This window comes from Centroberyx affinis, unplaced genomic scaffold (assembly GCF_046629955.1).
Source record: "Centroberyx affinis isolate AG114_WGS23_722 - 3 ecotype Tasmania unplaced genomic scaffold, CSIRO-AGI_Caff_v1 ptg000126l_1, whole genome shotgun sequence".
Lineage (NCBI taxonomy): Eukaryota > Metazoa > Chordata > Actinopteri > Beryciformes > Berycidae > Centroberyx > Centroberyx affinis.
This window is the reverse complement of record NW_027278827.1, coordinates 140,127-157,817: the sequence shown is the minus strand read 5'-3', so window position 1 is coordinate 157,817 and position 17,691 is coordinate 140,127. Positions and strand designations below refer to the sequence as shown.

The following is a 17,691-nucleotide window of genomic DNA, read 5'->3' as shown; positions in this document are numbered from 1 at the left end:
GTACACAGTTTAATAGGCACATTAGTCTTGAAGGGTTTCCTGGTGTGATTTTTTTTTTTTAGATAAGAATTCCAAATAAATGTTCTGGCTTTTTTTTTTTTGGCTCTCATTATAATGATAAAAAACTATAAGATCACATTTGAATGGTGAGTCTATACCCTTGCCATGCCCAGCTGACGGCCGTGACAGCATGAAGTGATATAACGACAGTGTCCCCCCGGCTGGCTGGAGGGGCGGCTCGGCTCGGCGCTGCCCGCCCTGTGGGTGTGTTTAAGGCAAATGGGCCTCTGCATCCACCTGCTAGCGCCCTGCCTCCCTACAGTCAGTCAGGAGCGCACAACTTTCCTGAGAAACACACGCTGCGCGCTTGGATCCATTTTCCACTGTAAGGAATATTGCAATTTGCTTTTTTCCCCCCTAGGAGATGTTCGTTTTGGTCATGCGACAACATCTCCTCGCCTTGCGATCTTGCATAAGACTGAACTAGAGAGATTTTTTTTGCTTTTTTTAACTGCAGCCTTCCTGAACACTGACAACTCCGGGGCCAATAGACACGCTGCGTGCCCAGGTAAAGGCTGGCTGCCCCCTGAATAAGGACTGTCCAGAATCAGCACCGGGATTTTTTTTTTTTATTATTATTCATTTCAACTTGGAGACGAAAGTGACCGATCTGTTGGAATTGGTTTGTTCAATGACTTGCGAGGTTGGATCTGAAGTTATTTTCGGAGAGCTGTAACAACAAGGTAGGCCAAATGACTTGTTTCTATTCTCATTATTTATCATTTCACCCGCCTTATTCATGGGATGAGAGGTTAAAAGCCTGTAGCTGTGTGCTTTTGTTTTATTATTTTGCAGCATAACCCAATATAACCTATCGACTTGATTTATTACACTTCTGCCTGTAAAAAAATATTAATAAACTACCAAACGATAATAGGAATTTGATCGCAGCAATTTCAAGCATTTACATTTCGTTTTGATATCCAACTCATTCCTATTGTATGTTTTTTTTGCTATTCATTTTATTTACCGTGCGCTTTGTTTCCACACCACAATGTTTACAGTACTGTCGTCCATACCAGAATCTGTTGATACACATATCATAGTGTATCTGATTTTCCCATTAACAAAGTTATTTGCATGTTCCTTATTATAGACGACACACACGCGTGGGCTCAGAGATGAAAAAAAGTTTAATGTGTGGTATTATTATTATTTTTTTTTTAATATGTTTTCACGTTTCTTGGAATAAGCTTGTTGTGCATTAAGTCCTTGTCAAATGTTTTGGACGGCGACCATGTATCTATCCTTTATTGTCCACTGAATATGAAAGCAGGATTGGACTCTGGAGGAGGGTTACCGAGGCTGGAGGCATGTTGTTATAGTAGATTCTACAGCCTAAGCACTTGTAAACCATGAGCAACTTGTGGTTATTGTCTTTTGTCTTTGGCTACATGTGCAAATATGGATTATTGCATTGCATTTGTCAAAAAAAAAGGAAAACTGCTATCCATGTAATTTGCAGGCATAAACACATGAGTAGACTGATTTTTGACAGCAACAAAAGGACCAGTTGATTTGCCTTTTCTTCTTAAAGTAAGCTATTTGCAGAGTGGAACTAGTGTGATGGATTCAAAGGTTTATTGTTTAGGCTTCCACAAGTGCTCCTTGAATGAATTGAAATTGATGTATCTATTCTATTACAAAATATTCATTGTGAGAGAGCAGTCATGTTTTGCTTGTATTCTGTCCTGCCCCCTCTCTCTCTTCATCTCTCTCCTCACTGTCATTTGTAAGCAGTGCTTTGTTTGACTTCATTTGCTTGTGTGAAGGAGTTGGTCTCTGTCTCAGAATAAACAGCTGGACGGTTAACAAATTGTCAGTAAATAGCGGAGGTTTAAACAGCTGGTTATGCTCATAAATCCACTCCGACCAACCAGTCCGAAGACTCTTTGGCTCTCCTGAAGTCTCCAAAGCAGTGTTTGAAGTGAAGACCTGGTCCAAAAGTCTTCTGGTCAGTGTTTGAAGACCTGGTCCAAAAGTCTTCTGGCCAATGTTTGAAGTAGAGAATTGGTCCAGAACTCTTCTGGTCAGTTTTTGGAATGAAGACATGGTCCAAAAGTCTTCTGGTCAATGTTTAAAGACCTGGTCCAAAAGTCTTCTGGTCAGTGTTTGATATGAAGACCTGGTCCAAAAGTCTTCTGGTCAGTGTTTGAAGACCTGGTCCAAAAGTCTTCTGGTCAGTGTTTGAAGACCTGGTCCAAAAGTCTTCTGGACAGTGTTTGAAGTAAAGCCCTTGTCCAAAAGTCTTCTTGTCTGTTTTTACATCAAGACTTGGTTCCTGGTAGTGTGTGAAGAGCTTCGGAAAATGATCATACCGTCAGTGTCCAGTCATTGAATTCAGGGTACTTTTCTGAATAGAGGGGGGGTGAAAGAGTTTCACCACACCCTATGAAAATACAGAACCCTCTGAGAGTTCCCGCTGTGGGTGGCAGTCTTGCTTCTTCATGAAGTGGACAGCAGATGGTATAATGGCAAAGATCCCCAGATTTCTTTCTGAGTGGTTGTGAGGGAGAATGGCCAAGGGCAAGAGGCTGCCTGTTAGCCAAGCCTCGCTGATGATCCATGAATCATTGTGATTGCTCCCTGGTGCTCATCATTGATTAACTTAAGACCTCATTGATGAACACCACTGCATTGTTTGGAAGACTTGCTAAAGTGTTCCAGTTGGCGTTTCAGGCTTTCATCATGACTTAATTTAACCAATTATTTCTTACACTTTTCTAGACTCAGTCTAGTCTCTTTCATATCCTTAGTTTTTATTTGCTTATAGTTGATTACATCAGTAACATTTTTCTCTCTTTCTCTGGTAAGTGTGAAGACTTGGTATAACCTGGTATTAGGTGAACCCATAATTACAGAGCAGCACACATACGCTGTCATGAAGTAGGAATGTGTTTTGTGTGCCTGGAGAGGAACAGAAGAAAGGCTTCTCTCACTAGAGCCAGGGAGGCAACAATGGCAGCATGATCCTTCCATCAGTTTGTCACACACACACACACACACACACACACGCACACAAAAAGACACGCACACAAAGGTCAAATATAATTTTTACCAAATGGAATTGTGTACAAAGCTAAAAAAGGTTGGCTCCTTTCCATCCAATTCTGTTTTCTGAAGCTCAGAGTTCTGGGTGTAATCCCCACACATCAGTGCAGCGTTGCCAAAGTTCACAGTAAGGGTCCCCTCGAGGGCCATTGTTTTGACATCTCTCCGAAATTAACTCACGCGAAGGCTTTGACATAAGTGAAAATGTCATATTCTCGCTGGAGCTTTAGGAGTGTAGCGTTGAGAGGGTTTCTTCTCACTGCCTTCATGTCCCTTCTTGTCCCTGCAGTGATTTTTGGTTATTTTCTATCGCCGTTTCTGTGCTACTGGAGGTTGGTTGACCATGCAGCTGGACGGTCTGTGGACGGTCCACGCCCTCCTGGCACTGTCCGGCTTCGCTCTCGGGAACCCAGTCATCAACGACCCCATGGCCGCACCCCGCGTCTTCATCTCCTTCAAAGGTAAGACCCAAGCCTTTCTCAATATACACAGACGTTTGATGGTGCTGTTCTACGTTGTATCGTTCTTCCTGTCTATCAACCTCCACTCTCTTATCCCCACCTCCCTTTTATTCCTGGTGTTCTGATGAGTCCAACTCTTTTGCTGTCCTCCCCTCTGGGTCTCCTCATTAAATAGTCACCTCATCTGCTGGTTTCTTACACTCTGCCACGTGTACGCTCATTGTTTGACTGATGATATGACAGCTAGGTAATTGGAGTGATTTGTGGTTTGATAAGTGCTGAAGGTTTTCGGAGAGGAAGAACTTACAGCATCACCAGACTCTCGTGTTACACCGCAGAGCCTCACTGTGTAGACCGCTAACAAATCATGCAATTCTAATTCGCTTCCCCCCCCTTAAACCTCCAGGCATAGTAATACTCACCAGATGCTTTCACTGGGCTACATTGTACAAACAATTAAAAACATAAACAAAGACCAGGCAAAAGCACATATTGAAGATATGTGTATGCTGAGGATCTGGTTTTTATATATTTTAAAAACATACAAATGATTATTGTTTTAGTTAATCAAATGAGACGTCTTTATTTTGGAATCCCTAAAGTGGAGCAACAAAGGGAGACAACATAATAAGGGGCATGTAATAACACTATGGCCATTATGCGATTAATCTCTGGTGAGGCAGACGTGTACTTTAGGGGCTTTGTTTGTGCTTTTCATCGGCCATACAGATTAGGTGAGATGGGATGCTGGGGTTTGCGGGGTGCAGAGCGAGGGAGAGGGTATTATCAAGAGCAAATTGCCAGGATCAGCCAAGCACAGCGACGTCCCTGAGGCCTGTCCTGTCGGAGATCAAGCCTTTGATTAGCATCCAGAGAAAAGCTAAGGGACCGAGCAGCGCTCCTGTTTGCTTTGCTTTCCATTTCCCAGCGCTCCCCAGTACAAGTTGACTTAATTAAGTGGACTGGCACAGTTCATTGTTAAAGGCGTTTTCCTGCTTTAATCAAGTTGGATTTAACACATCGCTGAGCACATATCCAGAGCTCAGCAATGCTTTCATGCTTTTTTCCAAATATCATGTCATTGAATTCTTTACACTAAAGCTTTCACTGTGGTGTTGTTGTTGTTTTTTACACAAGTGTGTAAATAGTGTTTTTTATTCTATATGAATGGCTTTGCTGAGGGAAGACTCATTGGATGCATTTGAATGCTTTGTGGTGCATCTTTGGATGGCTGAATTTACCTGAAATGTCTTTGAAAGGAGCGGACTACAGGCAGTATTCTTCAGCTGACAAGCGGGGTGGAAAAAGCAAGGCTCTCTTGCTTACCTGTCTGTTTGCCTCTCTAGTCAATATGCATTTCACAGTCTACTGGTGCTGCCTCTCTCCAAGGAATGCTTTCCCCCTCCATTCAATATTATGACTCTCTCTCCCTTAATTGCTTTTCGAGAGGCCCGTGTAGCTCTTACCTTGGCAAGCTGGCTGCACATTCCCAGATGCATCATGATGTTTTAAGTTTTTAGTTGAGCTGTTTGGTAAGGCAGTTTACTTTTGACCAGCAATATTATTTTTATGGACTATGATAGCAAGTGTGAGCAACAATATATAAGCGTTCTATGTGAGACAGTGTGTCTGTGAATTTGAGGGAAAGAATGTGTTAATTATCAATTCCCTAGTTATAATTATTATTATGGCACTGTGTCACACTGAAAAAGAAACTTAACAAATTGTAGCCATAAAGCTGCATTTCTCTCTCAGTGTTGGACTAATAAAATCCCCCAAACTGATTAACTCAGTAGCTGAGGAGAGGGGTTAAGGACCATGACCCCCATCTGGGAGGCCCTCACTTCCCTATTAAACAGGTAGAGTAAATCATGAGAGTTAATTGTTTTGCCTGTGCTCCTTGTACTGGGTCTCCATGAAATGTTTCAAAGGAGAACACCATCTATGATACAAAGTCTACACTGTCTAAATGTCCAGATATGAGGCAATTTTGCTTTACAAGTTGGAAAATGTATCCACTTCACAGATACACATTTCAATAACATTGGGTCTGAAGTAAGAACCTTGAAAGTAGACTTTGTTCAGGCTGCTTATCGCTGTCTCCTGCACTAAATTCACATAGGAGATAGGGAAGAGATAGCAAAATCCAAGAAGTCTGCCTCAGTTTAGAAGACAAATAGGAATCGGTGTAATCAATGTCGGACGACCCTCCTAAATGGGCAACCCGAGTGTTGCGTACAAAGAGTAGGGGGAGTGAAGCGAGCCACCATAGATAATCAATTTAGCTTTTCAGGGTTAGTTGAGACAAGACTGCTGTCGCCAGCGACTCCGAAGAGAGTAATGTTTCTCCCACTCCCACCATCATATTGAATAGTCTACCTGCAACAGCTGAGAATCAGCTACTGTAGTTTGAGTTTGGGGTCTCGATTACTATGTTTGGTCAACTCACTGACATCTTTTTAAATTTAATTCAGTACTATAAGTCCTCAGGAGCGATGCGGGTGTTGAATTCAGTAACTGCAAATGTTTCTTATTTACATGAGTGGAGTTGTAGTATAGCAAAGGCATCATTCCTGATTTATTTATTACTGAAAACAATGAAACCAAGCCAGGGCATTTTGTCCATCATTGAAGTGGAAGCCTTAGAATTAACATTAAAAGGATTGTGTGAGAGAGCATCGCCCCTCCGTGTGAGACTCCTAAGTAATAGTTTACATGCAAGTCCCTTTGTAAATCCATTTAGAGATCATGGCTGCTGATTTATATGTGTAGTTTTGCCAGATTATCCCTTTTGTAGTGAAATACCCATAGAAAACGACAAATTATTTGAATGAACAAATGCACTACCAGGCAGCGCTCCAGGGAAGTTTTGCCATAATGTTTTGGTATTCCTTTGCGGTGAATCAAAGAGTGTAACCTTACTGTTGTTGGCCCACATTCCCTCTCTGACATATTTGACTTCATGAATTAAGCAGATCCCAATCTAAATCCATGCTTATGGCTCTGCCATTTCAGGCCTTACGCCACCCATGAACCCCTGCCTCATCTGGGCTGCTATGACTTAACATTCATTCAAATCAATTAGAGAGCAATATTTTGTGACAGCCTATGCAATATTGATGTAAAACACTCGCCTATGCTTTATATGCATTTGTTTACAGGGAAAGTGTGACTGCAGACTAAAAGCCATTAGTGACATTTCAGAGATCTGTAAACACAGGCTTTTCTTAGTCTGCTTAGATAAACAGACAGCAGGTAAACATTAGTTAAGAATAAACAAAGGCAGAGGGTCAAGAGCCACCACGATTGTAAATTTTCACTTTGAAGATCCCTGCAGACGTAATCTACGGCAGGGGATGGAGCCATGTCTTGCACCCCAAAGGCCATGGGGAGTTAACTCCTCTATATACATAGTGCAGCTCTCACCTTCTCCCGCTTGGTGTCAATGAAATTTGAAGCGGCTGTTCTCCCGACTATAGCAATGGAGTTAACGGCCCGTCAATGCAAAGGAGAAGTCCCTTTGAATACAGCAACATCACAAGGATTACAGCTCGCCCCATCCCCTCCTCCCCTGGTGTACATACTGGGCCAAATCCACATGAAGGACCCAGAATGTGGGTCAACTTTGCCACGATACGCACGCTCACCGCTGGCAACGCAGGTGGCAGTAAGAGGAAGCGGCTCTGGCTCGTCATTCTTCCACATTTCTCATCTGCACGCCCCCCTGTAAAGGGGTGGCAGCAAGCTCCTATTTTTACTCCTCAGTCTATATCTGGTGTGTGGGTGTGTGTGTGTGTGTATGTGTGGGTGGGTGGGTGGGGGGGGGGGGGGGGGGGGGGGGTTAGAAACTCCCCTTCAGGGTTAAATGCCAGGCATTCTGGTATCTGCAGGCCCTTGATGTGCGGCAGTTATGTTTCTGAAGCGTTACTGTTATTCCCATGTGTTTTTCTGCTTTTAACGCCTGGGAACAACAACAGACGAGGATTAAACTTAAAATGTGAGCTAAAAAGCAGCTTAGCACTGTTTGTCCATACAGTTAAACTCTTGTTTTGATAAATCTAACAGTTCACTATCAGTTCATCTCTGGGCAAGCCCCTTTTACGGCCGCCACTCTCACTTATACTAGTAAATGTTTAAACTGTTATTACTGTCGTTCACACGATCCATCGCAGTGTTCACTTTCTTCTTTGCAGTTCAGAGGAATGCATTAGTAGTCAGAATTGGCCTATCTCACTCTCTTATCGCTGCTGACCCGATTAGCTATGACAGCATGCATTCGGAGACTAGTGCAGACTGCTTATTCAGGGGCGACTGTTTGAGCGAGCGGCTATGATGCGGTTTCTGTGGAAAATTAGCATCCAGGCCCCACTTTGGCAGAGAATGAGCTTAATGCAATGTGATCTGTACACCCGCTCAAGGTGATCATCCCTGATGCCTTCCTGGACGGCCTCTCTCCCTTTCTCCTCTCAGGCCTAATTCGCACGACATGGACACACCTTCGCCCCCGACTCGAATATTGCCGTATTGTTGAACCACATGCAGAAGCCACGAAACCGCTGCCCCAGTAGTCTGGCACCACTGCTAATGCTTGGCTGTGATCTCTAATTACTGTTTGCGAGGGCTGAGTCCATATAGTCCCGCGGCGGTAAAGTAATGACTGACAAAGCATTGAAAACCACTATTGCTTTGGCCACGTCCCAGACCTCAGCTTCTCCCCACAGTGGCTAAGCCAGGTTATATTTAGTGTGAACCTCTCTTCTCCCTCAACAGGCACACAGCAGTCATTTGTAGTGCCGTGGTTAACCATTGAACACAGGCGGCAGGGAGGTGACGGCGGTTTTAAGTGCAAACGCAGCTTGGTCCTGCCCAGCTTGCACTCTGCTGTGGTTTTTACGACTGCGATCCGGCCGTCACGAGAGTGTCACTTTATCATTTAAGTCCCGGTGGGCCGAAAGCCTGCGTGTAAAACATTTCAAATTTGATTGAGTGGGTGTGGAGAAGAGAGTGCATGTTGAAGCAGAAGAGGTCTAGTCTGAGCCCAGTGATCTAGCAGCACTGTTAATCCTCCACTGTGCTGCGCATGACTTGCAACAGGGAGTTAAGATTTGCATGAGTCCCCTCCACTTAGTGTGTGTGTAGGTGTGTGTGTGTGTGTGTGTGTGGGAGGCAAACCAACAGTAGCTCCACAAGCTTAGTAATTAACCCAAACTATTTCTTAATGTGTTGGCCCCTGCATGAGGGCGAGGGAAGGACAGGAACCCAAGCGTCAGTGTTATGTCAAACAGCGGCGCCCCTCTCTCACCCCTCCCCCTTGTCAGGTAGTTTATGTAGGGGAGACCGGGGATGGTTGTAACCTGGGTTAGTTGTAACTCTGTCAGTTTGACCAGTCAGGAATGAGATATGGTGGTGTGGTCAACATTTTACAATGTCCACTTCCTTCTTGAGCTCACAGGAGAAGTTCCATGGCTCTGTGTGCAATGCTGAGGATTTTACACCAAAAAAACAATATATAGCCTATTTTAAGATAAGATTGAGTAGTTATCTTAGTGTTGTTGTATCTCTCTAGTTAGAGTTGACGCTTTAAATAAAAAAAATAAAAAAAAGTGGCGCTTTGCTCAAAGTGCTTTCAACAGTGTCAGCTCATATTCACACATACACACACAGACACACAGTATGTTACTATGTTGAAATGTTAAAAAACGAGTGTTTAGGCTTTTGTTGAAAATGTAACAAACAAGATTTTAAGTTCAAAGGCTAAGAATTTTGTGACAATGAACAAGAGACATTTCTGTTTATAAAAAAGTTTTGAGAAAGCTGAAATGTTGCTGAAAAGTTGAGTTTATTCAAACATCCTTCAATGAAATTCTTTCCCCAGCTAGTGTTACATCTCACCCCAGTAGCGTGATAGGGGCCTATTACTTTGGTTGTGACATTACCTCACATTATTTGTAGTAGACAAATAGGAGTAGCTTGTACCAGTTTGAGACACAAACAACCAGAGTTATAGATGCTGAAATCAAAAGTGTTACAACCATCCCTGGTCTCCCCTGTATGCGTATTGTGTGGGACTGATTTATGATATTCCTCGAACGCACGTGGGTGAGATCGGAGCGTTGTTAGCACACACTGTCCCCAAATCCAGCTGTCATCTTGTGTCCGGCTCTGATGCTGCCAGTTTTCCCTCTCAAAATAAAATAGCGGTCACAGTGTCATTTCATAGCCGTGTCAGCCAACCATTAGCACTGTCTGCCTCTCCCGCCCAGTGCTGATGCTGCGGCTCCTGGAATATCTGTTTTATTCTCTCCTTCCCATGGTTGTTAAATGCACACAAGCGTTTTTTACGACGCTCCATGAATCGGAGTCATTGTAGTGCAGGGTGTCACTGTTATAGAATATAGCAACCTGGCACTTCATTCTGCATGTGCCCTGTGCCATATGGCCACAAGGCTGTAACGTGTATCACGGGCCGCTTGGGTGGTCCTAATGTTTGATACATGGGGAAATAGTATCAGTGCTTGACTCCGGATTCTCTTTCTCACGCATCTGGCCAAAGGTTGCTGGATGTGCTGATATAAAATCTCCCTTGCTTTCTTTCTCATTGTTTTACAGTGTCCCAAGGTGTGTGTGTGTGTGTGTGTGCAGGTGAGTACTGTAGGTGTTAGCAGGTAAACAGATTCTCCACAGGCTCAGTAGACACAGGTGTGATCCCCGCTGCGCTCTGCAAGGTCCCTACACTTCCACCGGCACGGGGATAATTCTGCGCAGGGAAACTGAAGGTGACAGAGTGCTGTCTAAATATAGTCTAACCCGTCTTTGAACGCTCAGTTTCCTGGTGCGGTTCCCTGTCTCCTTTCCCCTCTCCCGCTCGCTTCCTTCTTCCCCTTGGCGAGGGAACGGCAATAAATGCAAAAAGGGGTGCGGGGTGTTTGGGATTTTCCTGGTGTGGCGGCGCTGCTCTCTTTTAGCCTCTGCAGGGAAGAGGGATGTGTGGAGCGTGTGGCGTTCCCGCTGCGGTCCGGGGTTTCACCTGTGGAACGTCCTCCTGAGTCGGGTTACGGGCTCTGTCAGAGCCTCGCCACCGGTGAAACTGAGATCCTCTCCCAAAAAGACCGTGGACCCAGTGTTGTCTGTCCGTCTTGTCTTTCACAGACATGTTGTTGCATCTGTCGCCCCCCCCCCCCCCCCCCCCCCCAACCCCTTCTCACCAGACTGGAAAATACCAGCCAAATTGTCCAGATACTGTGAATCACTTTCTCCCCACCAGCTCCGGTCCCATGTGTTTTTTATTTATGGACCTACACTCGTATTTTTTTTTTTCAGTTGTATATAAAAATGACCAAAAGTACAGAATTAGAGCAACCATTACAAACAGAGCGGCGCTGATGCAAGCAATTATTTCTCTTTTATGTCCGTGCAGAATATGGGCAGACATGTCGGAGGGGTAAATGCTTGCACATGTTAAAACGAAATTATGATATAATACTTTGTTATTTCCTGTAATCACAATGGCTGCCGGGCCAGTTTTCGTTTCAATATGAGAGCTAGAAGCTATGTCAGTCTCATAGTAGGACTCCTGTCAAATACGATTAAACTTCATGAACTTTTTTAGTGCCGTGGAGAAAACTGTCAATCACCACCTTTTGTTATTGTGTTCTCCCTTTGTTCAGGAAACTGTTAACAGATAGTGATGCCGCATTTAGCATTCCCAGGTTTGACATCTCGGTCCAACCAGGCGGGCCGGGTTAATCTGGGCCAGTGGCTGGGTATCTAGCACACCTGCCGGGCTTCACCCTTCAAGGTTGGGCCTTTTTTCTAGGTGGCATAATTAAGACTTCCTGTGGGATTTTGTGTCTTTTCTCACGGGTGAGAACAGCGCATTAGCGGAGACTGGATAAACAGGTTGAGGACTCAGACTGGCTTTGTCTCTGCACTGCTGCTGGGGCTGAACGCTGTGTATTCTTAGCCCTCGTGTTTCTCTTGCGGCAGATTAAGGTGTCAGGTAGAATAATGGTCCAGATGGATTAGATGACTCCATGGATCCACCTCAAACCTGTGCCCACGTTGTAAAGGATTTAGACTTTGTAAATGTGATATAATCATCTGCTTTTCCAAACATGCTGAAGTAGTGTCCTGTTGTGAATTACTTTACAACAACAGGGTGATTTAGGACAGTGGTTCTCAACGTGGGGTCCGGGGACCACCAAGGGTCCTTGAGGGGGTTGCAGGGGGTCCCCACTAAATTGATGAATTGTTAATCTTCACCATTATTTAATTTATAAGAAATTAACATAGTTTGAGAATGTAGAAGAATGACTGTTTTGATCATAGTTTCACTGTTATCTCTCTTCCTACAATACAGATAGTGATGGAATTCTGGACAAAGTCATATCTAACAAAAAAAAAATAGATTTGGGTCCGAGAGACAAAATCTCCTCAGATGGACTTGTGTGGCCCTAATGAGTACTAAATTTGGGGTCCTTGATATGAATTAGTTTGAGAATCACTGATTTAGGAGAATGGAGAAAAAGAGAGAGACAGCAGAGATGGAGGTAAACATGTGTGAGAGGAAAATGAGTGTTGCTGAATTCAGTGACCAGGCAGGTGAACAACTGTAAACTCATCTGGACACAGGGATAATCTGACTCCCAACGCCACTCGGCCGCTCAGTGACAGAATGGTGCTCACTTAGATCTGCAGACGAGGGATCGCACTTGATATTCAGTGCATGGAAATGTGGGCGACGTTCAAGGTTTAGTCACCTCCTGTCTGGACCGCTGTAGCCGGCCTCCTGAAGTACTCCCTTCAGCCCCGACAACTCATCCAGAACGCTGCAGCCTGCCTCGTCTTCAGCCTCCGCACATTCTCCCATGTCACCCCCCTCCTACACTCCCTCCATTGGCTGCCTGTGGCTGCTCATATCGAATTCAAAGCCCTGATGCTGGGATACAAGGCTGTGAAGGGATCTGCACCCCCATGGTCCAGGCCATGATCCAGCCCTACACCCCCAGCTTGGCTCTCCCTGCAGAAACCAGGTTATCACTTGTTGACTCTTCTCCTTCCTGGCTCGCCAGTGGTGAAGTGATGATCTTCCTCCTCCAGTCTGGACAGCACAGTCACTCCCTATCTGCTGTAAACTCATCTTTTCAAGAAGTACGTCATGTCACCCTCTTTCCTCTGAATCATACCCCCCCAACTCCCCTCCCTTACTCAATCTAATTGCTCTAAAAATACCTCCCATCTCTCTCCTTATTTTAATTATGTTGCAAGCACTTCTCTCTCACATAATCGTTCTATGGTCACAGCGATATTAGCAGGGAACTATGGCTCTCACCCTTGCACTCCTTACTACAGGTTGCTTGTAATTTTGGTGATCTAAGCTTATTCTACTGTTGCACACATTGTAAGTCCAATGCCTATGTACAAGAAGTTTGCAGCTTCTTGTACATGCACAAGAAGTTGAAAACTGATATTTTGAGTGTCATGACATGAGCACACTGTATACTGATGGAGTATCTTCTAGCCATGGGGAGTGCTAGGGCAGGTTTGGTGAAAAGCCTGTCTCCATGCATGTACAGAGAGCCCTGAAGAGGTTAGCTATGTGGGAGTTTCTCTGAAAGGTCAAGTGGGAGGTTGTGACCCTGACTGGGGAGGTCAAGGCCGCCGCCGCCCCCCCTCTGATCTACAAGCTCCACATAATTTCTCACCCTCTGTCAGTGGGGGATTCTGTTTCAGATGTGTCTCCCTGTCTCTGTGCTGAGACTTGGACCCAGACATGTTGTTGCTCTGCTCCGAGGCTTAAATACACCATGCTTAAGACCGCGCACCATACTGTAACCTCGGGGGGAAATCAGTTGTGTGCCATTAACAAATCACACACAATGCATAGACAGTGCATGTTGAAAGTGCAGCCAGAATGTTGCGCTCAATATACATTGGAAATCCCATGCAAATTAGCTTGAGCAGAAACTTTGCACATATTAATAACTTGTGTATCAGACCATGCATACATGTCACACTATTTGATTGTTTCCCAATATGATAAAATAACAACAGGCTAATGCAGCAAACATTTTCTACTCTTCATGAAAATTTGGGAAACTAACAACTTGTGGGATGGGATGATTTGGTGTTTCTGGTGTCCTTACGACTAAAACAGATTTTGTAAATCAGTAAACTTATATTAATTATCCCCAAAACAAAATATGATTTTTTTAAAAATAAAATTAATTGTATGCAATAATAGGCCTATAATAGGCTTGAAAAAGATCAAAATTGATCAAGATCAATGTCTTGCTCTCTCAGTCTCTCAGTTGATTGCCAGATATGGATACATTCCTCAGTGAATCCTATGAGACTTTCTGCTCTTAGCTCTTGTAAGTTTGTCTTGTATTACAGTCTTAGGGAATTTGGACCATCATTATGAAATACAGACACAGAGAAAAATGTCGGGCTGCCTCCACTGTTCAACTCAATCTAACATTGAGAATCAATGTTCAAAGTTCAAAAGCTACCGTTCAGTTTTATAGAAACGCAGATGCAAGGGAAAGTATATTGCAGGTCAAATGCAGATGCATAGCTGCAATGGGATGCAATACTCATCATTTGATCATTTTTAAAGATTAGTCAAGCATTTTTTCTAATTAAGACTAAACTGTAGTCAGCATTTCTTCCAGCCCTCCAATTCAATCCTTTCAGCATGTTTGTTCCCTCCTTTCCACCTCCTCATCTGGTCAGTGATGGGGTCACATAGTATTCCACTATGGTAAGGGGAAATGGGGCTGTTTGGAAGACTCACTGATGAGTTTAGCCCACAAGAGCACTCAGGCAGAATACAATGCATGCACTTTGATACCTTTGTAGTGGTGTGTTTTTGAAATGCTGATTTGGAGTTTTCCCTATTGCCGCCTCCTTGCCTGTTGGTGGAGTAGGTGTTAATTGCAATGTGTGGAGATGGACTCTCGCTCACATCTATTGAGGCCGGGCCAGAGCGGGCGGTGACCCCCCGACAGGCTGGTTTTGTCAACGACCCATCCTTTCAGGCACCCTCCTGCGGCGGTGCCTCCCCTTTATTGGCGAGGGAGTGAAAAAGGGGACCCTGGCATGCAACTCCCCTTGTTGTTGTTGTTGTTTCGTGTCGCCCACACACTCTTCCCCCTGTGAAGGTCCTATAGCTGCAGGGGCGTTTGTGTAGGTTTGCCTCTCATTCACGGAAGTTCATTCACGTTCTGGGAGACCTGGGGGTGGGCGTCAAACTGGCATCAGGCCTTTTTTGTCAATGAATGCGCTGCACAGCGTCCCACAGGCCTTTCTCTACGCCGCCTATAGAGTCTTCAGTCCGGGTCCAAGGAGCACCACTGTGGAGCTGCAAAGGGTAGACAGCGGTTTAGAATGGAGGTGAAAAATGAGGTCCTTGGATGGAGGGAAAATGAAAGTCGGAGGAGCAGAGGGGGTTGTTTACATCCTCCCCTCCGGGCTGGCATGTTGCCAAGTCAATAGTGGGGCCGTGTGTTGCAATACCAAAGCACGACGGATTATGAGTATCAAGGGTAATGCCTTTGAAACTATTTGGAAATGCTCTGATGTTGTTCACTTGGTTCCATCCCTCACTCCTTCGCCTTATCTCCTGTGATTATGCGATCTCCCTCCTTGTCTGAACGAGACGTACATGCACTTGAGCTCATCAGATCCTCTTATTGTTTTGTAAATCTTGAGACTGAAGGGGGGGGGGCAGTGGTTACTATGTGTGCTAAGTCTCTGTTTGACTTCTTAACTCAGTTGCTTGTTCTCCCGCTTAGCCGTTCAATGGGGGTTAATGAATACTTTATTGCCACTTTACTGTGTGGATCTTAGTGACCGTATTTAATTTCCCCCCGGGGACGTCCTGTGGCGTTTCCCAGAGTTTCGGAGCAGCCTACTTTGCATTTCCTTTCTGTGAGAAGACAAACGGGGCTTGGAGTCCAAGATGAACCACTCTGACAGAGGGAGGGAGAGACAGAGAAAGGGAGGGAGAGAGCGAGGAAGAGAGACAGGAGAGAAGCTGGGGTAGGATTTCACTCCTACTTGTTTGCTCCCCAAACTCTGAGTCGGGCCAAAGTCTCTCTCATGGGCTACACTGTGGATCAGGTTTTACCTGAACTCGTCATCTTCCACTTCTCCATTTTTTGACATGCTTATGCTTTATCTTCCAGGGTGGAAATAAGAGACAGGCAGCGAGGGTGCAGGGTGAGGTATGGAGTGGCAGAAAGTGTAGAGGGAGAGTTTGTTGAATGAGCTTTCCAGGGCAGAGCAGTGGGAGTAGCACACGTTCAGCAAGCCTTGTCAGTAACAGTAGACTGTGGGACGCGTCCATATGCTGTCACTTTCCCTGGTGTTCAGCTCCACTGGTGTGTAATCAGGCAGTCGTCCATACATTTGTCACCATTGAGGTTGTATTTCTGCTCCGTTTACTGCCAGTATGAACAAACTACTCAACTCCGCCTCATGCTTTCTCACCGCAATCCGACTGATATCATTACCCACCTTCACAGTGTTTCTCCTTTTCGGCCCTTTGTGGTGACAAAACAACAACATATAACTCAGTCAGATACAGCTCGACTGTGACGAGTGTTTGCTATTTTAATGCCTGTAATTAAGTCAGTTAACCGCTCTCTTTTTCTGTCATGGTGTATGACCAGAGAAGGATTCCAGGGGGTCCCAGCACCCACCTCTGTCAGGCCCTGGACCCTGCGGTGAGCGATGGCTTTTTAATGGAGGCCTCACAGCAGAAAGTAGGCCTAGCTAGTGGAACCGACCCGAGGGAGTATTTAAAAGACTGGCAAAAAGAGCAGCAAATGAATAAGCGGCTCTTCCTGTTTTCCTAAATGTGGAAGCAGCATTGAGTAAAGGTAATTGATCGGAACTAATTAGTGGCGCGGAGATAAACGATGGTGAGGTGAGATGCGGCGCTTTTAATGACACACTGGGGGGACGGAATGCACCGCGGAATTAACTCTTGAGCGTCCCCGTTGAGGCTGCAGGCCCACAGTAAAGCTCGATCATGTGTTTGTGTTTGCAGGATAATCTCCAAGGCGCTTTAGGACTCGTTGGCCATGCTAGTGTGTGTGGAAATTGTTAGTGAATCAACAGAATTTTCCAGCCAACTGATTTGAGTTGTGATTTGCTTCCAAAAGCTACTTTTTTTTTTTGTATCCAGAGTGAAAGGAGTCCCGGCGAGGGCTCATGTCTTCGCACCACCAGCTGATGCCTGTCACCGATGCCGCGACCGTTCAAGGACATGGCAGGCGCTTTCAGTTTCAGGTTGGACACTTCCTGTCATGTTACAGCGGACTCTCTGCGGTCCTGCTGTCTTCGGTCGTCAGCTCTGACACGGGGATGGTGTCAGAGCTGTGGTGAGAGGTTACGGAGAGTTCTGGCTGAGGTATTTCTGGATCATTAGAGGACAGAAACTCACCTGCTGTACAACCTCCCATGCCAGTCCACAGCCTCCTGCCAGCCAGCCAGCCACTCCCCATGCTGCCAGCTGGCACCGCCAGGGAGGCCGAGCTCATATCTCATTCTGCTCTAAGACCTGGAAAAAATAATTGGCTTAGGTTAAAAGAGGTATTGACAAAACCCCGTCCTCCATAGCAACTCAGAAGTGATTGTATGATGACTTATTATGACAAGGAAGAATAGGAGTGTCTTCTGGCTGGAGCCAAAGTAAAAGTAGAACAAAGCCCAGTTAAATTAATGGAGTAATGGGATTTTTAAATGCTGCACTATTTGAATTGCATGATAATGGCTTGCTATATTCATGGTGTCAAAGTTTTTCTTGCAGTCCCGAAGGGCAAAGTTCTGTTAAGCCCTGAAGTGTTTTTAAGATGCAAGAAAACTGGAGCTGCTGTTAGATTCAGTGTTGAGTCTTTTCACAGCTGGAGTCCCTTCTCAGCTTCATCGTCCTTACTTTAACACATCCGCAAGTCTCTCTCTCGGCAACATGCTTCAGTTACTTGGCAGCGGTTGTGTCCTGGGATGTCAAGGAGATTCACTTTCATCTGTTAGTCGGAGCGGAAGTCTGAACTAGCTTTGAAAAGAGCTGTCGTGACCCCAGACAATCACTCGCAATACCTGATAGTTTACC

General features: G+C 45.0%; 1 protein-coding gene across 1 annotated transcript in view; it reads left to right on the top strand.

Moving 5' to 3' along the window:
- Window positions 1–382: 382 nt before the first annotated feature.
- Window positions 383–17,691, top strand: part of sema3fb (sema domain, immunoglobulin domain (Ig), short basic domain, secreted, (semaphorin) 3Fb) — a 57,056-nt gene continuing 39,747 nt past the window's right edge. The window contains exons 1-2 of the mRNA XM_071529566.1: window positions 383–743; window positions 3,401–3,572. Of these exons, the coding sequence (XP_071385667.1) occupies window positions 3,455–3,572 (118 nt within the window). The 5' untranslated portion in view covers window positions 383–743; window positions 3,401–3,454. The remainder of the gene's footprint in view (window positions 744–3,400; window positions 3,573–17,691) is intronic.